Genomic DNA, 23,099 nt, shown 5'->3' on the forward strand with positions numbered 1-23,099 from the left:
GCACTCCAGGTTTTTAAGGCTCACCCTCGTCCCGCGGTGACATGAGAATAGGTGGGTTATGGTAAGCAGAGAAAGATAAATCAGGGGTTTGGTGAGGAGCAAGGAGCAGCCGGCTCCAGATGAATATTGAGCAGGCAGGAGGCTGCTGCTCCCGGAACACCGAGCACCCCGAGCCAGGGGAACAAGGAAAAGGAAGAAAATCCCTGCTTCTGGTTTGTCCCAAAGGTTCTTAGGTCCATGAGGGAAGCGGCACGAGGATGAGGGAGAGAACAGGGTCTCATTTCCCTCCCCGGCTCCACCACGGGCACATTTCAGCCCAGCTTTGCTATAACTGAATTTATTTTAATCTTTCATTTTGCTCCATCACCGGCTTTTTTTTAGACTTTTCCTCCCCCCCCCCTTTTTTATTTTTTCTAGGGCACTTTCCCTGCTTTCGGTGCGTGTTACAGCTCTATTTAACATCTTTATGTGGTCTCGCAGGCTGGGGAGCTCTCTTTTTCCCTGCACAGAAATGCTCACAGACACAATATATCTTTCCACATACATTTCCAAACGCCGAAACCTAGAGGCTGAGTCTGGCACTTCAGTTCTAAATCATGTCATTTTACACAGAGAACGAAAGCGGGGGGAGAAAGGGGGAAAAGAGGAGGGAGAGGGGGGGAAAAAATGGAATGAGTTAAAGCCACAGCATTGGCTTTAATATTTAATCTCCTTCCATCAGCAGCTGCCATCCAGCAGTGTTATTTCAGCCCGCGATTCTGCGGGTGTTGGAATTAAAAGGAAGATGTAGACTATGAACTCTTTGGGATAACGAAAAATCAAAGGGCTTCACACCAAGGGCTGAGTAAAACCTGAGTTTCAACACCACCCACCGCCCCGATTCCTGCTTTTCTCTCCCTTCGGATGGCATTTGGGGGTTTTGGAAAGCACAGGGTTGGGTTTATTTATCCCAGAGACTGTAACAGCTTTGGGGAGAAAAGCAATTCGAGGCAGCCTGAAGCTGCCCACGCCACATTCTTCCCTTAAACCGGCTGTGACAGCTCCATCAATAAACGTGCGCAGTTAAAAAGCTTTATTTAATAGGACACAATCCTTCCAGCTGGACCAACGCACCATCGCCATTAGAGCAAGAGCCAGAGAAGAAATGCAGGAGGCTGACGCGTTTAGTCAGACTGAGATTTTTTCCATGCCTTTAACAAGCACAACAGCAGGAACAAGGGCTTGCTCGGGGTTTTGCCTTGCTTTTTTGCACAGCTTACAACCGGCTTTGCTGCAGAAGGAGAGTCGGGCAAGCGCTGAAGCCATCGCATCCAAGCCCACGGCCACGCGGAGCCCCGGCGCTTGCTGCTTCTTTCGGCAGCTCCAGCACAGCTATTTTTTAACCTTGACAGTCATTTGCAGAGCACATAAACACCCTGGGCCAGTCATGCAGCCAAAAGGCAGTTTTAATATAGACCGGGTGTAGGCTACAACAGCACACACTGTTCCACGGGTGCCTGGTTGTAAAAAGAAGACTTTACCGCACCGCAAGCACAAGCTGTGGTACGGAGCAGAACTGAAAGGGGCGAGGAGCCAAAGCTGTCTCCATCGAGCTCATTACACAGCTGAATTAATCAGCTGCCATTAACACAGACGCTGCTCCAACCTTAAACCTAGCACAGCGGGTGTTATTTTGTCCACGGACACCACCGAGCTGCCTGACATGGTTGAAACACCTGGAAAACGGGGCAAACAAAAGGAAAGGGCACGTGTCTGCAACTGCGGCACGGGAGGGGAGTGAGCGCACTAAGAGCCCCAGTGTGGATGAGCTGAGCTCAAAGTCACCATTTTAAAAGGAGCCACAACAGGTTTGACTTCCAAAGTCCATCCGGTTGTGGTGATGCCCTAAAGCAATGACTGTGATGTGATCAGCCGGGGGTGAGGGGATGGGGGTGTCAGAAAATCATGGAACGGTTTGGGAGGAAGGGACCTTAAAGCTCATCCAGTTCCAACCCCTGCCACAGGCAGGGACACCTTCCACTGGAGCAGCTTGCTCCAAGCCCCTGTGTCCAACCTGGCCTTGAACACTGCCAGGGATGGGGCAGCCACAGCTTCTCTGGGCACCCTGTGCCAGCACCTCAGCACCCTCACAGGGAAGAGCTTCTGCCTAAGAGCTCATCTCAGTCTCCCCTCTGGCAGGTTAAAGCCATTCCCCTTGTCCTGTTCCTACATCCCTTGTCCAAAGCCCCTCTCCAGGTTTCCTGGAGCCCCTTTAGGCCCTGGAGCTGCTCTAAGGTCTCCCCTTAAGGAGCCTTCTCTTTTCCAGGCTGACCCAGCCCAGCTCTCTCAGCCTGGCTCCAGAGCAGAGCTGCTCCAGCCCTCACAGCATCTCTGTGGCCTCCTCTGGCCTCACTCCAACAGCTCCACATCCCTCTTGTGTTGATGCCCCAGGGCTGGATGCAGGACTGCAGGGCTTTGCCTTGCTCTCCTGGCACCTCCATGGGTGAGGGGTACCCACCTCCTTCACTTGGGGAACCTCCTGCTGGGAAGGACACGGGAGAGCAAGGCCAAGGCCATGGGGAGATGCTGGACCTCCTGCACTCATCCCAGCCCACCCAGCATCCGAGCAGCACGTCCTCGACGCTCTTCCCGGCTGCGGCAGACCTGCTGCCTACGCCCCAGCCATCCATCTCGCTGCTGACAGGGCTCAGATGGATTTCCAGCCGCTTGGCAGGCTGGAGAGATATTCCCCGTTCGCTCAGCACAACGGCAGAGGTAACTAATGCGGGGTCACGGGTGCCCCCAAGGGCTGGGTGCCCAAAGGTTATAGCTGTTACTGCTGGTGAGTGATGTGACCCCCCAGTTCTTGCGCAGATCTGGGCTCCATCTCACCCATTTCCCATCTGAGCAATGACAACGATAATTCCCTCCCTTGCAGAGAGGCTGTAAGGATTAATTCACTAATGTGCATAAAGTGCCCAGATACTGGAGTGATTCATAGATTTTAAAGGCCGGGGGGACCATTACAATTATCTACCCGGGACCACGTGAATCCCCAGATGGGCCCATTTCCACAGGAAAGGAGACGACGAGGAGGGAACGCCGCAAAGACTTGTTGGTTTGAAAGAATGCACCCAGGGCACAGCTAAATTGTCTTATTTTTACACTTACAAGAGACGACACACACAGATTTTGGACCTGTTTCCTCTTGGAGGGTTCCCCCTATGGCAGGGCTCGCCAGGCCAGGTTTCAGAAGAGCTCAGAGCCCAGTTGCTCCCACTGAGTCTCTGGAAGCAGCCAAGGCACCGAGTCAGTGCAGCTCGAAGGTGGCCGCGGCAGCTCCGGTTACTGAGCGCTTCTGGAAAGCTGGTTTCAGTGGCAGCATCCTTCTGCTAGAGGAGGGACGAGCCGACACCTCCGCGAGCCTGAACAGGATAAATGAGAGGAAGAGTGAAGGTTTACGAGCAATCAGCTCCAGAATAAAAAACCCCACATCATTTACTGCACGTAGAGCATTCAAAGGGAGCTCTGCCGCTCCTTGAGCACAAAAGCCCTTTGCAGGAGGGGGAGAGGCTGCTGGTGGGCTGCGAGCTCAGCGCAGGCTTTCCATTGAGAACGCCCCTGAGTCAAGGTCGTTTCACTCCAGCCTGTGCCGGGGGGGGAAGAAAAGCAGAAAGAGGGATGAGAGGGAATTCTGCAGGAGCCGCGGCCACCGGCTCAGCACCCGCAGCAGCGCTTGGCTCCGGCACTGCCGCAGCGGGGCCGCTTCTTGCACTGCTGCAGGATGCTGCTCTGCAAAGTGTTTGGGCTGCCAGCACCCGGTGCCCTTCCCACAGGCAGCAGGAAAAGCTTCTTTCTACTCACTCAGGTCCTGTGACTATCAGAGGGGCTGCAGCCAGCTCTATGTGTAAGCAGCACATTTGTGCAGTTCCCCCCACCCACCCAAACTGCATCAAGATTAAACCTTGAGATGCCATTTTTGGCTCAGGCAACACCAGGGACCAATGTGGCCGTGCCTTTTTCTTTACAAACCTGCTTACATCCTGTGACGAATTCACCTTCCTCTCCTTGATTTAAAAGGGCATAAAGGAAGAAAGAACAGGCAGCAGAAACTTCAGCCTGTTTACAGGCAGCACGGGGTGCTGGCATTGCAAAGCCACATTTAAAGAGCCAAAAAGCGCCGCTTTAACAAACACTACTTTTGGGATGCACATTGTGCAAACCACAAGAATTCGGCTTTTTTTTCCCTCCTTACAGAGAACCATCTGCCTTTGGATGTTGTTTTTCTGAGGGGCTGGGTGTTCGGTTATCACAGATTGGCGCTGCACAGCAGCATCTTCTCTGTGTCACATCAGCTGCCCTTCTAATGCAGGCGGCTCCACGTCGGGCTTCTCCCATCCTCTCCAGCGAGCTGAGGGAGAGCAGCAGCAGGGTTAAGACGCCAAAGCATGACACAGGACACTCCAGTTTCCCTGAGCTCAGTGCCTGGGAGGTTACAGACAAGCCATATTTTTTATAAGGCAGCAACAACCAGAAGGAGAGGATATATTATGGGCTGACTATTCGGCTCCTACCAAATCACTGGCAGCGAGCACTGAGATGCAGAGGTTGCTCCCCAAAAGTTCCCTGCAATTTAAACAAAGAGTTAAGCAGGTTCTGGAGCCCGTCCCATCCCTATTCCTCCTTGGCCAGAAGGGCAGAGCATTTAACTCCGAGTAGGTAAATAATTTCATTTACATTTCTATAGCTCCCCATATCCCAGAGGGCTTCTCATACACATGCCCCTCCACTGAAATGCAGGTGTTTCAGCAGGGGGGAAGGCAGCAACCATCTGGCCTACAGCACACCATATAGCAGTGAGGAGGGAAGCCAAGGACACACGGGGCAAAGTCTTTAATAAACTCTCTGCTCAACTTTACTTCTTCTCTTTATGGTGATTTTAATAAAGTCTTATATGGTAGACACCGTTTCTCCTTCAGCCTGAGCTGAGCATCGGCACATCTGAGTGCAGGCAAAACCAAGCACCATCCCTATGGAGCAGCCAGCAGCCAACCTGCTTGGCCAAGAAGGCATTTATCCCACTGGGATTTAACCTGGGTTGGACACCGAGTGCTTTTCCCATTAAAGCCATCTCCAGCTACTGAGGAATTCCTCTGCAGTGCATCAAAGGACCACGAACCAACCTTCTCTCCCCTTTAAAGGGGCATACGTAGGCAAACAGCAGATGGTTGAGGTGGTTTATGGAGCACCCGGGGGGAAAGCAACCCCTCATTTTGCCCTAAGTACACCTGGTCCCACATACAAGGAGCCCTCAGTGCTTCAGAGGCACCGCTCCATCAGGAATCACAGCCCAAATCCCAGGATTCAAACCTAAGCTGGGAAGACCAAGCTCCTATATCTCGATGGGAGAGCAGGCAGGGTTTGCTAAGACACCGCCATCCTCCTGCAGTGCTCGAGTGATGCTCGAGGGGGATGGACACCTCGAGGAGCCAAGTCTGCTCCTCCTGAGCTCTCTGTGGGCAGCTCCATCGTGGCAGCAGCAGCTCTCTGCAGCCAGACACAGAGCATGGATGCAGGGAGCTGCCCGAGGTCACGCCGCGCCGGCGGTGCTCGCTTAGAGCCGTCATAATGATTTCCTTCCACACGGTGGAGCGGTTTTTAGGCTTGTTTGGAGGCAAGTGAAGGTTATTAAAACCCATGCATTAATTACTGCTGCCACATAAGTTAAGAGGAGAGGCACAGCGGTAATTAAGGGAGGTGAGTGAGAAGGTGGAGCTGCACAACGTCAGCAACTCCACAGCTTGTGCCGATGGATTCGCGCCGGCCCCATGGGAACCCCCAGATCGCTCCAATGTGGATGTGAATCATTATTACATCCCCGGCTCGAATCCCAGCAGCAGCAGCACAGGTTTGCAGTGTGACCTTGGGCAAGCCATCAATTCTTCCCCTACCTACCAGACAGCAAATAAAAGGGGGGGGGAAAGGCACAATCCTTCATGAAGGCGTTAGGGAAGAGGGAGCCGACTGCGCACGCAAGTACCAGGAGCCATGTGAGAAGCACTGCAGGAAAATAAAGAATATATATTAACAAAGGCAATTAGAGCTGCGTTGCCCTGAGAGTATTTCAAGTGTGGGAGCTCAGTGATTCATTAGGAGCTCAGCGTCTTTTCCCGTCACAGGAGCTGGGGGATAGAGCCTAAGGAAAGTGGGCACAGACACGGGAGCTGGGGCTAAGGGGAATTCCTGCCCTGTCCTACTGCTCAGCTGGGGCTGAGCTGGGTTAGGAAGTTGTGTGGCATTGAGGGAGGAAAAGGGTGACTTATGCAGCTGGGTTATTCATGGGTGTGATGCAGAGAAAGGATCCTGAGGCCCTGTGGTGGTGGTAGAGAAGGAAGGGGGCAAAAACAGGGGAAACCAAAGAATTCCCCCCAAAGGCTTCAGATCTACCACAGAAACCCAATCTGGGCTCCTGCCTCCCCCTGCGTGGCTCTGCTGTTTACCAAATGAGTCACTCTTCCTGCCTTAAACACTCCACAGCTCCTGAATGAAGAATGTGGGAGCACAAACCCTCCTTCTCAGCAAACAGCATCGGTCCTGCACGCGCCTGCATGCGAGGGGATTCAGAGTGCAAAGAGCAGCAGAACAGGAGCCTCCTTCCCTGCGTACCCTGAGAAACAAGAATGTAATGTGTAAAACTCATCCAACCCCAACCTGGAGTGAATGGATTTGCCTGCAGGGCTGTGGGTTTGTGCTGGGGGAGGCTGCACCGGGATCTTAAACCGCTTCTGGATGGTGGCCAAGCCTGTCAGTGCCGCACGGGCGAGGAGAGGCTTTGGCAGCTCCATGGTATGGGCTATTCCTGCTTCCCTGCTCCCTGCCAAGTCATGGAAGCAGCCTGAGGATGCTGCCCCAATGCTATCAGTGAGCTTGGAAATGGAGGTACAGGGCAACAGAGGGGCTGGAGCCAGCAGGACTGAGCCTAAAGCAGGATCTGGATGTCTTGCTTAGATCTTAGCTACCCAATGCAGCTCTGTGGGAGCAAGGGTGTGTGGCTGGGTCCTCAAGTAGCAGGGCAGAGCTGCAGGGAGCTGCTGTGCCCATGCACGGGATGGTGACATCTCCCTTTCTGTACTTACCCCAGGAAGAGAAACCAGTGCTGCGAAAGCAGGATTCTAGCAGTGGATTCTGCTCCAAACAGCCTCAACTCCAATCCAAGCCCCTTACGGTCATTCCCAAAGCTAATTCTCAAGGGTTAAGGGGAAGGGAGATTAAATTTGGTCTCATCTGAGAGGTTTGGGGGTTGTCCGCTCAGAAGATGCCTGCACCAGGCTAACAGGATCCTCTTGCTGCTGCACTATTGTTTCAGGGCTACAAGAAAGCTGATCCTAAAGGAAAAGTTAGCTCCAATGGGAAATAGCTCTCATTGTGCCAGTGCTTGGAAGCTCTCATTGTGCTGGAGCTTGGAAGAGCCTCCGTGACTCAGCCTTGACCTCTGATCACCACTATAATTAGGAAAAGGATGCCACGGTCCCCATTCAGGTTTTTAAGGCACTGGAAGGTTGATTTCCTTCAATTCATTGGTGATATTGGGTATGTGCCCACCCATTCATGGTGTGTGAGGCTCCATCGCTTGAAAACAGGGGTGGGTTTTGTGGGCCTGAGCTTGCACCTCTCCAGCAGCAAGTCTGGTGAGAGCAGCATGTTAACTGAAGGCAGAATTCAAGTGGTTTGGGGGTTTTCTCCCCTTTAAGGGTGGCATTTGTTAGTTGGAAAGAACATGCTGTAAGGAAGCGCAGACCCACATAACTGCCTTAGCCATAGAATCATGGAATGGTTTGGGATGAAGGGACCTTAAAGCTCATCCAGTTCCAACCCCCTGCCACAAGCAGGGACACCTTCCACTAGAGCAGGTTGCTCTGCCTACAGTGAGAGGTACAAGTGCCCAGTGGGGATGGCATTGGCCAGCTCCTGTCGCCACATCTATCCCAATACAAGATGTGAAATGAGAAACTAAGGAACCCACCAAACCCCTGCAGTGATTCCCATGAGGCCAAAGCTATTCCTGCCCTCGCATCCCTTCCCATCCACCCTTATTCACAGAGCTCCACATCTTATCCTAAGGCGCAATTTCCATTCTCTACCTCCCTTCACCTTCTTTATTCCAAGCAGCTCTCAAAGCACAACCAGCTTCCCACAACGATCTCACCAAGGCATCCTTCCTTTGTGCCTCCCCACATGGTGCTTTTGGCCAATGCACAGAGCTCCTTCCCTCTTTTTCTGCCCCTGCTTCCCAGATACAGACACAAACCCCAGCCCTGTCTTTTATAAGGGCCATGATAAGTTGTCAGGTGTCAGCTCAGCACCATAATTAAGCTTTTAAAAGCAGATAGGCAGCAAAAAAAAACCCTTCAATTCCTGGCGCTTGACTCTTTTTGCCTCTTGGAAGAGCCACCTGGTTTATCGTAACAGGTAGATTTATGGGCATATTAACGCAGCGCTGCTGCTCCCACCCTGATGAGGTTCTCAGTGACCCTCTTCTCGCTCAGGATTTATGGGTTTCTATTGCAGAGGGCTCTAACTCCAAGCTCTTTGCCTGACTCCAGCCTCCAGCAGGAACATCTCCCGCACTCAGGCTCTGGAGCCTGTTTTTCTCACCCCAAATCAGCTGCAATCATTAGGCAACAGCACCGACTTTCAAACGGTGCCAGGTTTGCCCCAGCAAGTCACATCAGGCTCATGGGGAATCACAGAATCACAGACCTGTTTGGGTGGGAAGAGACCTTAAAGCTTATCTAGTTCATCATTATATGAACATAGAGGTGGGGTTTAGATTAGATAAATAGAATCATGAAATGGTTTGGTTTGGAAGGGACCTTAAAGCTCCTCCAGTTCCAGCCGTCTGCAATGGGCAGGGACACCGCACACTAGGGCAGGGTGCTCCAAGCCCTGTCCAACCTGGCCTTCAACACTGCCAGGGATGGGGCAGGCACAGCTTCTCCATTGAACCCATTCCAGTGTCCCACCATCCTTATAGTGAAGTCCTGCTCTTCTCACACTCATTTCCACACATCCCACGACCCCTGCGAAGACAGAGCTCACAACGGGGCCATCTACACCCCAGGATTACATCCAGGAGTGCCTTAACCCACTCCCAGCTCTCCAGACCCAACCAAATCCCCAGCAAAAGCCTTTCTGTGCCTGGACTGAGCTCCCAGCTGCGATTCACGCCAGCTCAAAGCTCTCACTCACTTATAATTGCCTCCTGTATATACCCTTTTAACATCCTTTTCCACCTGCAGCCCCTAATAAAGTGGATAAACCCTTAAAGTGCAAGCAAAATGAAGAGGAGATAGAAGCAACGTAACACAAGCAGCTTTGCCATCAGCTTTTCCCCACCGCGTTTGATCTACAGCCTCGCAGGCAGAGATCCCCCCCGGCGTGGTGCCAACTGGGTGATGATTCAGCAATGTGGAAATACACAGCTGGGGCCACCAAAAATCACTGGATTCTCATCTTTTGGGTCCTTCCCATTTTGCTGCCCCCATTCTGGGCTGCAGGACATAAAATTTCACATGCAGGCAAAGCAAAAGGCATTGAAATTCTCTTTTAAAGCTCACAAACGGCTGGAGGTTTACAGCAAGCAGCACGTAAGCCTCTTAAAAAGGAGCCCAGCTACCACAGCAAGCACAAAGTGGGTTTAATACAAAAAACGTGTGCAGGAAACACCTCCCAAAGGCTCAGACACAAAAGGCTGGATTAAGACCCCAGCGAGGAGGTGAATTAGCAGCTTCTTCTAAGGGCAGAAGCCAGAATGAAGATGTCAAAGTGATGCTGTGCCATGAGGAGCTTGTGCTGTATCCTCAGCACTGGCTCTGCAGATGTCTGGGGCAGCAGAAGCAGTGGGGAAGGTAGAAGCATAAAGCAACTATAGCAAAGAGGCAGCAAGACACACACAAGCAAGGCAGCAGAGGCATGATCTGCTCTTTAAGCCTAGCTTAGATGGCTTTAAATCCAGTCCTTGTAATACCTATTCTTATAACTGAGTTTTAGTGCAGCTGAAGCTCTCATCTCCCTGTCTGAAGCCACATTAAGGGGCTTTAAGCAGATAAACAGAAGTGATGCTTTGAATTGCTGTCAGCTATTTAACTGACCCCCAAATGAAGTTCTGCCTAACCGCTCCACAAGATGTGCTTCCCATTTACCAACAACCTGAACCAGTTCAGCATCCCCCAAATCTCTGCCTTGCTCTGCTCAACCTTCTGCAAGAACTTCACTTGACGGACCGGTTTCATTTGCAGCCTTTAGTGCAGAGATGAACTGACAGCTTGTTTTGCAGTGCTGCAGAACTCTGCCACCCCATCCCCTCTACACACACACAGCTCTTTATTGTCTACATGTTTACTCTCAGGGGGAATTTGAGGACTTTAATGGTTTTATTGTTTTAATCCAGCATATATAAAAGAAATTATTTGAGGAAAACAGCTGCTCCAAGTGCTTGGAAGTGGTGGAGCTGTTTCTCTGCTCACAGCATTAAGCAGGTGTTAACTAAACACGATGCTCCTCCTCAGATGCACCACGGCAGGAGATTTGTAGGGCTGGTACCAAGAGCTCAGCCCTTTCCTCTCCCACCCAGGCCCTGCTTTAGCCTCAATTCCTCCAGCCCAGCTCCACTCGCACAAGGGTGGCAATGAACAAGTCCCTGCTTGCTGCCTCCTGTACACAAAGGGACTGCTGCAGACCACCCCCGAGCCTTGTTCTTTACACACAGAGAAGGAAAAGCCCCAAAAGTGGGGGTCTATTCTCTTTTTGACATGCAAACACCAGTCCTTTGTGTGGCTACAGCATCACAACCCCCGCGGCAGCAGGATAACGCAGTGGCTGCCCGGTGAATCCACCCTTCTCAATATGTATATATATAATCCATAAACAAATGTATTTATTGTGAGCTTTTACACCTCAACCCAAGAGCTGACTCTTTAAGGAAGGTTCTCATGCAAAGCAGCAACCACGGAGGGAAATGGCACTCCAAACCCCCCCCCCCAAATGCTTCAAAAAGGCACTATTAGAAATCCCTCTATAAGCAGCCCCGCTTTTGAGCTCAGCTCTCACATGAAATCTCTACAAAGGACTTGAGATTTCAGGTTAAAGGGGTTTTTCCACCCTGCTCGTCAGCAATGAGATGCTCAGGGGGGTGTTTTCTCCCTACCCAGTGTATAAGGGCACAGCATCTCCTGTTCGCCCGCGCTCTGGCAGCCCCGCGGCGGCCGGGAAGCGCCGCATGGCTCGCCCGCCCGCTGCCGCAGAGGGGCGGAGCGGCCTCCTCCAGCCAACAAAGCCCGTTCCCATCCCAGCGAGAGCATCCTTGGGACAAAAAGAGAGGATTTGAGCTGCCTTTCCAACGGGCAAGAGCCGGCTCTGCCCGCCCCCCGGTGCCTCTGCAAAGCTCGGTTGTGTCCTTCTGGGATGAGAGGGTGGAACAGGGGAAGTGGGCTCAGGAAAAGAGAAACCCACTGGTTATTTAGATAGTGAAATAAAACCAGGTCATGGTGTTGGTTACTAACATCTATCTCCGTGCAGGGGCTCAGCAGCAGGAGGAAAACACTCCTGCCCCTTCTCCTTGCAATCTAAAGCATCCTCCTCAGCATCGCTCTTGCTGGGAAGGAGATGGAAGCCTCAGGAAGGGTCCTCATACTTGCTTTTTTAATCCTTAAACAGCCACTTGATAGGCTTTTGTGCAAGAATCTAATAGAAAATGCTGAAAACTCCTGCACCTCTTTGAAAATCAAGTGTATCCGTGATAGTGAGAGGCATCCCTGCCCGTGGCAGGGGTTGGAAATGGATAATCTTAAGGTCTTTTCCAACCCAAAGCATTCTGTGATTCTCTTGCACGACGTTAAAGCTCCGTGCTGCATCCACGCTTGGGGAGTAACTCATGCAGTACCACACAAAGCTGACAGGTAGCAAGTGAGGCTTTGAATGACAACTAAAAACCCCCACAAAACCAAACAGCCTTGTGTTTAAAAGACTGCTTTCAAATAAGGAAATATTTTACTGGCCAAGAAAACGAATCAGAGCTCAAAAGAGGAAGAAAAGCCCATTCCTGAGCATAAGGCAGGTTTCGATTGTATCTTAAGATCTCTCTCCTTTCCCAACCAGCCCTCCTCCCTCTACCACCTCCAAACCCAGTGCCCTGCTCTCATTTGCTTGATGAGGGATGATTCCTGCCCTCCAGTATGGATGGATCAGCTCACACAAGGTTAAGCTCCCAATCCATGGCCAGTGTGGTAATGCCAGCTATGGGAGCGCACAGCCACCGACAGCCTTCTGCTCCTGTTAAGCTCAGGACCACAAGCAAGCTTTGAGATCAGTTTAAACTGCAAGTTAATAAAAGCCTGGCTTAATTTATGGCTCTGTGCTAACAGCACATGCAGTTTGCATTACTGATACTGATACAGAGCAAGAGCTGTAGATAAGGGCTGAGATTAGTTCGGTCCCAGCAGAAACTGTGACTGGAGAACTCCCTTAAAGCAAAAAGAGAAGGAACCATTCCCTGTGAGTGCACGGGTTCATTTGGGGGTATTTTTGTAGCCCTGATCATGCTCCCAGGAAAGGGGAAACCCTCATAGTGAAGAACTTATTCCTAATAGTGGCAAGGGACTTTTAACGAGGGCACATAGTGATAGGACAAGAGGGAATGGCTTTAAACTGAAAAAGGGGAGATTGAGATTACATATATGGAAGAAATTCTTTACTATGACGGTGATGGGACACTGGAATGGGTTGCCCAGAGAAACTGTGGCTGCCCCATCCCTGGCAGTGTTCAAGGCCGGGTTGGAGCAAGCTGCTCTAATGAAAGGTGTCCCTGCCCATGGCAGGAGCTTGGAACTGGATGAGCTTTAAGCTCCCTTTAACCCAAAGCATTCCATGATTTTAACATCTAATCTCCTTTATATGCTCATATTCATATAATATGTTCATATTCATATAAATATATATGTAGATACACATACGAGACTATATAGGAACATATCCTAGTGTGCACTCTCTCCCTAAATATACATTTATAGCTGCTGAGTCTGCAAGCCACCCATCAAAGAGCAGATGGCTTAACAGCCCAGCTTTCCCTGGAAATCAGGCTCGATGCTCCTCAGTGCCCTTCCTCCAAAACAAGGATGGTTAAAGGCAGTTTTTAAGCAGCTCTGAAGAGAACAGGGCTGCTGCTCTGAGGGCAGGATGGGTCCCTTCACCCAGGACCCCCCCAACGCCCCTTCCCCAGCACCGCAGCTCGGCAGGAGCTGTGTTTCTGCTGTGATTTGTGAGCGCTTCAAGAATCCTTTGGGACTACAGAGGTGCTCCAAAAGGGCAATTAGATCCATTACTGGCTCTTCTATTGCCCCATGAAATAGGTTTACTAGTTGTGTGCTGCCTCATATACTCCAGTTTTATGCCAAAATGAACAAGGATGCTAATGAACGACTGCGGAGCGCGCGGATGCGGCGGCCGGCGCGCATGGAGCATCCTCCAGCCGCATCTTCTCTGACAGGCCCTGCATTAATGCTGCTTCCTGCAGATTTGAAGGTGTTACTCAGGTATTCTGCAGCCTTGGCACAGTGTGTCTTAGACTATAAAGGAGGGGAAACAATGCAGCTGTTTCGTCAAATCCAAAGGTGCTATTTCTTCATTTCCATTGCTGCAGCGGCCAGTCTGGCTCACAAATCCTAACAGGGGCTTGGTCTAGCGCAGCCCTGGGCCAGGAATGTAAAGGCCATCACCAAACCTCACTCTATCTCCAGAGTAGGAAGCCAAAGTCAGAGCCCAGATGCTCCTAAGAAAATCCAAACTAGGAGGGAACTAACATGAGTTGAAGTTATTGATCCCTACGCTTTAAACCAGTTTGTGCTCGAAGCAATTACTTCACCCACACAAAACCCACAGATCCATCTTGACCCCCAAACCTGGGAGGTTTCTCATCAAACACACAGCAGAGCCTTCTCAAGCACGTCCAGAGACCTTTTGCCAGGCAAATCCTAGTGCTACACATGCAGTACACGCAGGAGGACAACACAGCAACAGCCTGAAATGCATGGAATAACCATTGCTGGGTAAATCTTGCTCTTTAAAACAGAATGGCCTTAGGGGTGGATGTCCCAGCTTGTGGCTGGGACCCTGCTAGAAGAGAAAAGCTGCTTTCACACCCCCAGCCCTTCACATGTGGCTGCAGAAGGATGAAGAGGAGCAACCAACCATTAAGGTGAAGATGTCACGGGTCTCTGCATCCTGCTCTCAGCAACCCATACCAGAGGCTGCCCGCCCAAGGAAGGCATTTGGCAGCAGGGTTAAAGCTTATTCACCTGCCAGGAAGGAGAGAGCAAGAAATCCAGCAGGAAAGGAGAGGACACTGTTGCCAGTTCCACTTCCATGTGCCACAGCAGGAACAGGGTGTTGCAACAACCCTGCCTCTGCACTGCAGCAACCAAGGGGTATTTTTAAACATGGGGAGGGAGTGGAAGGCAAGGCAGCGAAATAGAGGAATCAGCAATGCAAGCAAGGGACAGGGATGAAAACCAAGCCCCAGCTGGGGGGGGGGGGGTGTGACAACTGCTCAGCATCATCCTGCCCCATGGCATGAGGTCATCCCCTGGCACTGGGAATTGCGACAGCGAGTGCAGGGAGAAGCCTGTGGGAAGCCCTTGCGAAAGAGAAGCCTTTTCCTTTATTCCTGCGAGGAAGCAGCTCCCAGGTTCCTCATGGCTGCTGGTTTCCAGCTTTCCAAAGCACTCTCAGCGTGCATGGAGGACACCAAAGCAGCCATCAGGCTAAAAGCAGAGTTCCTACTGAGCACCTCAGCAGCCAGAGGGGATGAAAATGGGTTTTCCTACACGGAATGAACCCCCTGAGGTTTCATGTTAGCAGAGCTGAGCTTTGGCAGAGCCTCACGTGGCTGCTCCTTCGCAGAGCCATGGGATTGGAGCAGGGGTCCAGCGAGTCCCTTTGGCATCCAGGCTCTTCTTCAGAAAAGGGGAATCTGGAATGTTGTCCAGAGCCGTTTCCATCTGAGAGACAAGTGTCTGTGTGGGTCCAGCGCTCACACACGTGCTCCAAATGCAAAGCAGAGCTGGCACGCTCCGAAGTGGCAATGAATCCCAGGCAGTGGAATGATAAAGATTTTTAACTTACAGGAAATGCTGCTATTAAATAATATTTAAGTCTTAATTATATTTTAAAACAGCCATTTTGGAAAAAAAAAAAAAAGAAAAGAACTTCTATGACAATGCTTTTGTAGTTAAAGGTCTGTCAACATTTCCATTTTAAACCTTCATTTCGAGGGGCTTTATAATTTGGCCATAAAAATTCATTCCAGGCTGGAACTTGGCATAGAGGGGCTCAGCCCAGGAGCAATATTTTTTATTATCCAATTTGGTTTAAATTGGTTTGGCCGTTTTTAAGTTATAGGAGTGTAAAAAATAAACGTTTCCTGCTTTCAGATGCCTTCCCAAGCTTCTCAGTATTCCAAATTAGCTTTCCCCCATCCCCGCCTCCAAAACCTACCTTCAAACAAGAGGTGGGAGAGCTCATTTCGCTCTGCTGACAATACATGAGTTACAATTCCGATTAATCCACTTCTTTTCACGCTAACAACCTCAAGAGTTACTACAGCCAAACACTACCTGTATGCGGACCCATTACAGCCTGTAACCACACTGAGATTTGTGGAGCATCTGCCATTGTGGGCTTGAGGTGCAGGTAGTGCAGCTGGGGAGGCCTTCATCTGAAATCCAGAATGAACTCTGGAAACCTGCCTCCCTGTAAAACCAGAGACAGACCTTTCACCAACATGGTTCTCTGTAGGATTTCCTTTCAGCTTCCTATAAAAAGGCTGCAGATGCAAAGCAAGCAGGAGCACACAGCTCAGAATTCATCACCACAGAGCTGCAGCCCTTTCCATTTCAAACCCTGAAAAGAAACTGGAGTTTATGGCTCAGCTCTTCATATCATCCGGGTGCAGTAGGGACATGGCACATAACGTGATGCTATTGCTAACACAGACAGGTGCTCGCTGTGCCCGGGCTGACACAAAGCTCAGGGCAGAGTTTTATTCCTGCTCCATCCTTAACATCCACCATTTCTCATTTTAATATTGAGAGTGGGAGCATCCACCACAGCTCAAACCCAACAGGGAGCGATGCTTTGGGGCATGTTGGGAAGTCTTGGCACTGCCTGGAGCCACCTGCATGTGCTTGGAGATCACAGAATCATAGACCCTGCTCAGCTTCCAAGATCAGATGAGATGGGAAGCGCCTCCAGTGTGAGCCAGCCCTGTTGTCCCTGGTGACATGCAGCATCCAGCCCCACTGTCGTGGTGTCAGCTGGAGCTGAGACCCAACATCAATCCATGTGAGCCTGGAAGGGGCAGTTGTGACTCCTGCTCTTGGCCTGGCACCCTCACACGCAGCTTTGGGGCCTGACATTCCCCATCTTGCTCCACAGAAGAAGGCTCAGCTTTCCAAGGAATAATGCTTCCTACCTCATTGAATCATTGGGTGTTAGAAGCCTGAATTTTTTAGGACAAAGGCCTGTGTCCAAGTCCAGTCCCTCTCATTTCCCGTGCCAGGACAGTAACAATTCCTACTGGAGCCCAGGGTATCGTAACCGTGCTTAATAACCACTTCCATTCCTGCTTGCTCTAACAGCAGGCAGCCAGTTAGGCCGGAGTTCCTCAAGGATTCAAGTTGAACATAGAATTTCTTAGGCAGTTTGTCTGGCTTCGCTTCCTCAGCTCCAGGAACAACATCTCCAGACACTGTTAAATCAATGCACAACCATTTCTTTACGTACATGCTCATACTCAAACTAAACACAGTTGGGTTCTGCATGGTCCTGGCCAGGGCTGGCAGCAAGTCCCAGCAGGGCTGAGACTTCCCAATGGTAAAAGTGGCTCCTAGCAGCTTCCATCAGGGAATATTTCCTCCCCTTTTGCTTTACAAAGGGACGAGAGAAGGATGGGAACAAAGCAAACCTTTGAAATCATACTAAAGATGCTTTGTTGAAAGCAAAGAGCCATGAGCACTCCTTCCTCTGTGCCTGCCTACCTGCTTCAGTCTGTTACTCTGCAACTGATGTACCTGCAGGGACAGGGACAAGCCTCATTCCTCACACTGGTGGAGCTGGTCCCTTCCCGAATGTGGGATGAAGATACACGGGTGTAAATCATAGCTCAGACTTCCAACAGCCATGACACCACGGCTGGAAATCCCACGGAGTGACCACAGCACCATGCACATCCTGGAGCATCCCAAAGCTTGAGCTGTGATGAGGAGAGCTCACAGCCTCTCAGTAAGAGAAGAGCCATTTCTCCCCCCTCCTCGCTATACCAGGACTCATATAAAAGGAATAATCTATATTCGTTTGGATTATACAAGCTACAAAACCCACCTCAGCTTCAGTTCCACATTTAACCAATCTCAGAAGCCATTTGTTGCCTCGTATATTACAAGGCAATAGAGATTTAAGGGATAATGGTCATGGCGGCAGAGTATACAAAGCAATAAACTGCTTTTGAGGTTGGTTAAATGCCAAGTGATGCTGAGGCCTCAATGCCATAAACATTATTTCTATTATATGACAAGATAAGAGGATACAATAAACCACAAAGAAGAAAAATCATCTTCTGGCCTCATGGAAGTTGCGGGCTCTGCGTTTCTTGGACGCTGCCCGAGCATCACCTCAGTGCCACAGGTTTAAAGGGAATAAACTGGTAAATTAAGGGGAGGTCTCAAAAGCAAATGGTTGTTTGACGAAATGGCCTCAATGTGTAACTGGAGCATTGGAATTAGGACCCCAGTGATGATTCGTGTTACTTATGAACAGGGAAATGGTGTGGAGAGGGGAGGCAGGGCTAGGGAAAGTCCTGCTCCTAGTAGAAGATACTTAATATTATGGCCCTTCCATTAGGTTGGGCAACAGGAGTGGCCCAAACAGGCTTATTAATAAAGATGCTTCTCCTTTATGAGACTTCATAAAGCCTCAAGTATCCAAAGCCTTCAGGAGAGGAGCAGAAGAGCAGCCTGAGGAGAAGGAGCTGGGGGTGTTGGTCAATGAGAAGCTCCCCATGACGTGGCTGCAGAGTGCGCACACATCAGCCCAGCTTAGTTTCACTCAAGAGAGTCAATGAAAGCCTCACTTGAGGCATTGCTCTGTGGCTTCTGCTCTGTGTATTCTACCTCCCTCCTCATCCTCAGGCAGCAGCACAAAGGGGCATGTCCCTGTTGTAGGATACTTCTCCCTCCACGCATAAAGGACATGGGGAAGCGGGTAAGGGAAGAGGACAGGGTCATCTGTCCTCTTTGAGGAGAACCCAGACGAAAGACCTTGAGAAGAATCTGGTTTAAAAGCAGGATCCGCAGCACATGGAGGTGTCAGCTGTGGCACAGCAGCCTCGCTGTTGGGAAGCGATCTCGAGTCCAGGCTCCAAAAATAGCCACCATTCCAGACCTAGCAACCAAAACATGTTTACAGCCCCACTGAAAGCCCACTAGCTGAGATGATACGGGGGGTACAGCGAGATCTGCTCTTCTATTTTTGGTGGCTATTCTCTCTTCCCCATCCTCTCTTCCCTGAAAAGCTTGACAGCCTTTCTCTGCATAGAAACAGGGAAGGAAAGGGAGGAAAAAGGACATATACCATAAAAGACAGGGCTGGTACCAGCTCCAGAGGGAAAGCAGCAGCTCATGGTTCAAAGACATTACATTGGGAAGCAAAATAGGGGTTTTTCTTCCTTTAAAGGAGGAAAGTCACCTCTGGCTTCACAGTGTCTCCAGTTTCCCATTCAAATCAGTTCTCCCTTCTCCAGTGCTGCAGCACATTGCAGTGATTGCAAGAGGCAGATCTCTAATTGTAGTGAGTGGAAAAGGACTGGGGGGATTTGTCCCCATGCCCCCACCCCAGCCCACAGTGAAACCCAGCAGCTCATCTCCATTTACCCAGGGCCAATGTTTAAAGCCAAAGGTCTGGATCTTTGGGAATGAGGGAATGAGCAGAAGAGAGGTGCGGCCCCCTCTGACCCCTGTTAAGGCTTCACTTTAACAAGAATCCCCACAGAGAACCTGTTTCTGATGGGGCTTGTCAAGGGGTCAGGGTTTAGTGCCAAAAGGCAGCACAAGCTGCTGGGGAAACAATGCAGCACGTGCTTTGGAGGCTGAGCCCTGCAGGCAGCTGCTGGGCACCATCAGCCCCCCAGCTTCAAATTCACATTCATTTTAAGATCCAAAGCTACCCATTGCATTCCCCTTGTGCTCAGCTCAGCACAACCACCCTGCCCCAGAAAGCCCAGCTCATCCAGTGTTAATTTTAGCTGATGACAGGTTTGGGTACCACCGAGCTTCTCCAGAGGTACTGCTGCACGTTAGTGGTGAGCAGGATTTGGGAAGGCTCTTAAAAACCTCCAATGTGAAGCGGTGCACAGAAGAGAGGATGAAATCATGCATGGAAGACACCAAGACTTACAGGGAGAGGCTTGGAGCTGCATGTATTTAGTCCAGAGGAGTGTTAAGGATGATTTGATCAGTCAGTGCATACCTACAGGTATCACAAACTCAACAGGAAGGATCTTCTATCTAACAAACCAAACTGAACCAGACCCACAACCTGGAAGCTGCAGCTGAATACGTTTAGACTGGGAATAAGGCAGCATTTCTCCTTACCAGCAAGAGGAATTAACTATGAGAACAACTTCACCAAGGGCTGTGGTGAATTTCCCATCACTGGAAATCTTTTCCATCAAGTTTGGGTCATCACTATTTAATGCTGTGCTTTGAGCAGGTAGTGAAGGACGTTCTAGGAAGCTGTGCACGAGGTCAGGTTGGATCCCCATGAATCATCGTGCTCTGAATTACCCCGATTCTAACATTTCAATATTAACATGAAGAATTGGCAGAATTACCCATAAGCAGCAGTCTGGAACAGCACAAGGAGGAAGCAACCACCTTTATCTGTCATTTGTGGGAGATTGGGGGAGATTAAATTTAAATACATTGTTGTTTGCCTTAATTGCGTGTTTGAATCCGAGCTGAAGGTTGTATGATTGAAGTGCTCACACCATTAAGTGCTCAAATACAGCTCATACATTTTAGAAATGACTTGCACAATTTCACAGCCAAAGAGGTACAAGATAAAAAGCAGCCTCCCAAAAGAAAAAAAAAAGAAAGAAAGAGGAAGATCACCTGCAAGAGAATGGAAAAGGCTCCGGATGAGACCGGGGTTAGAAGGGCCAAAAAGCTGAGCTACAACAGTGTATTTTTACAAAGCCCCAATCTCCAAGAGTTACCAGATGAGATTTTGGCCCCATTTCTGTGCTCTAAGAATAAACATGGCACAGAATCCACATGCAGGCTCAAAAGGATGTGCCCTGGGGATGCAGAATTCTCTTTCATCTCAATTGAGAGCCCCACAAGAGGTATTAATAAGATATTAAATACACCAAAGAACGAAGAAGGCACGACGACGGGCGGGTACCCTGGGATGGGTTAGAGCTCCCAGATGCATCCCAACATAATCACTTGGCAAGCTGACATCCCATGGCTGCAGCCAAGAAAACAAAGTGTGCGCACATCACTTAATACCTAATTAAAAGCCACAATCCCCCCCCCACCAAAGGCATCTTGGCACTTGGATGCTCACTGCTTCAGAAGAGACAAACCCAGCTCTTGCTGTGCTCCACACAGGGCTGTCCTGCCACAGAAGCTCCATGTTCTAACAGCTCCCAATTGCACAAACCCCTGTTCCTCCCATTAACACAGTGTGTGAGCTGCCACCAAGCACCAGGGAGACCCTAAACTCAGCTTTGGGAATGCAAAACCAAACACAACGGAGAGGGGCCTTCCTGGTTGCGTGATGGAAAAGGAGATGTGGCTCATCCAAAGCACCAAGCTTTGCCCTAGGAAAGCAAGGCCATACCCAGCTCTAGCACTTTGTCCATGGACGACAAATTCACAATGGACCTCTTCTTTTTTTCCTGCAAGCCCAAAATAGACTCCAGCAGTTTGGGGTTCACATAACACAAACCATCAAGTGTCACATTCTCAGCTGCTTTAAGGAATATGCGACAGCAGCAAACGCATCCCGACAGAGCTGATTCTGTCCTTTGCTTCAACAGCCTTGAGAGAAGCTGAGGAACACTCCCAGCAAACATTAACAGGAGATGAGGGTTCTCTCTGGGCTGTGTGGGAAACACCAGTGGAATACCAATACCCCACGAAGCAAGGCAGGTTTCATTACTTTGGAGTGCACTTGCTCATAACCTGGATTTACACACTGCAAATCCTCTGATCTGATTACCTCCAGTGCTCACGTAAAACACCGGCTTTAAACTCTTTGCCTGAGTGATAAAACAGCCACTTTGATTCACACCACCACGTTCCCAATAAAGCACCCTGGAAGCATACCTGTCCGCAGCCAGGGGCATTGCACACAAACGGCCTGTCGTCACCCATATTTCATGCAGCTGAGTCAAGCTGTGGAGAGAAAAAAGAAGAGGAAATTGTTAAATAAGCTCCCAACATTCAAATACCAAGAGCAGAAGCTGCTCTTTGCAGGGTGGGCATTGATGAATGCTGCAGGGAAGGAGGATTCTTTGTGCACAATTGAGGAAGAGGAATTAAGCCAAGCCAAGTTTAAATAAGACTTTGGAGAGCCCAGCTGGAGAAACGAGACTGAGTTTTCCATGCCTGGGCTCCCACTAAGGCCCAGCATTGATTCTGAGAGGGTCAAAGGACTTCTGTGCTTCTCAGTGTCACCATCTGCAACTTGGGGATGGTGCTCATAGAATGGTTTGGGTTGGAAAGGACCTTAAGCCCATCCAGTTCCAACCCCCTGCCATGAGCAGGGACACCTTTCACTAGAGCAGGCTGCTCCAAGCCCCATCCAACTCAGCCTTGAACACTGCCAGGGATGGTTCATCCAAACCTTCTCCATTCAAACCATCCCAGCACCTCACCACCCTCACAGGGAAGAGCTTCCTTACATCCAACTTGAACTTCCCCTGTTCCAGCCTGAACCCATCACCTCTTGTCCCATCACTCCAGTCCCTGCTGCAGGTCCCTCTCCAGCATCCTTGTAGCCCCCTTGAGACACTGGAAGCTGCTCTGCTCCAGCACAAGACCACTCTGCATAGCAAAGACCTCTGGAACACCCCATAGATAGAGGCATTGAGGAAAGCAGAGACACAGAAGCAAAGACAATCTACAGAGGAGGAAAAAAAAAAGCGTGAGCTTGAAGCGATGAAATAAATCCAAGCCCTCTCTATGTACAAGTTATATTTTCAATGGGAGAGAACTAAAATTTGTCATTTAATTAATTAAGGGATTATAGGAGTGGTGCTCTGGTTTACAAGGCAATAATCTGGCTCCCTAGTGGGTAAACTACAAGGCTGATGGCAGGGGTAGTTTATCACAGCTTATAGCCAAGGATAACAAAACACTCACTCCTATTATGCTACAAGTGAAGCTGTCCTTATTAATAAGAAATCAAGAGTAAATAAAGTCACCCCCCCCTCCACCGCCAGAAATGCTGCTGCCCCCCCCCCCACTGCTCTCTTTATAGCAGGATTTTAAAAAGCCATAACAAAGCAAATGCTTTCTCTTCGGGGGGTTGACTCTGCGAACACGTTCCGGCTCTTCATATTGCTTCCAGCATCTCTTCCTCAGCACTTGGCTTCGGTGACACATGTCAGCTCGCTGCAGGCAAGAGTGGAACTGAAAGCAGAACGTGGCCATGAAGACACAAGCTCTTTTGAGGGCCCTTTTTGCCTTTCTAACTACTCACACATGCACCGAGCAGCGCGAGAGGGTGGGGAGGGTTGTTATTTTTAGGAGCTACATGAGAAAGTGCTCCAAGAATGCAACGGAACAGCGGAGGGGGAACGCTGAGGGACAGCAGATACTCCCCTTCTGCTTGGATTGAAGAGGCACAGACATCACTTAGTGCTTAATATGAAAACAAGATTATTCTTGTATTACCATGTGCTAAAGCAGCTAAAATGGGGGTTTACAAGGGGGGGAATTCCCCTCTCTGAGCACTGGCTCGGCCGCAGCACACAAAGCAACAACCAAAAGCTGTGAGTAAGT

At 50.0% G+C, this 23,099-nt stretch overlaps 1 protein-coding gene across 7 annotated transcripts in view; it reads right to left on the reverse strand.

The window, feature by feature from the left end:
- The window catches only part of ATF7 (activating transcription factor 7), a 63,602-nt gene that overhangs the window by 24,006 nt on the left and 16,497 nt on the right, over nt 1-23,099 (reverse strand). For 4 of the 7 annotated variants that reach the window (XM_080635455.1, XM_080635456.1, XM_080635457.1 and 1 more), the window contains exon 2: nt 21,420-21,488. In XM_080635455.1, coding sequence (XP_080491581.1) covers nt 21,420-21,467 — 48 coding nt within the window. In that variant the 5' untranslated portion in view covers nt 21,468-21,488. Of the gene's footprint in view, nt 1-3,150; nt 3,405-5,934; nt 6,003-21,419; nt 21,489-23,099 lie in introns of those variants that run through there. The other 3 variants (XM_080635459.1, XM_080635458.1, XM_080635460.1) reach the window with 3 other exon arrangements.

The sequence above is a fragment of the Psittacula echo genome (assembly GCF_963264785.1).
Source record: "Psittacula echo genome assembly, chromosome: 27".
NCBI classification, from domain to species: Eukaryota; Metazoa; Chordata; class Aves; order Psittaciformes; family Psittacidae; genus Psittacula; species Psittacula echo.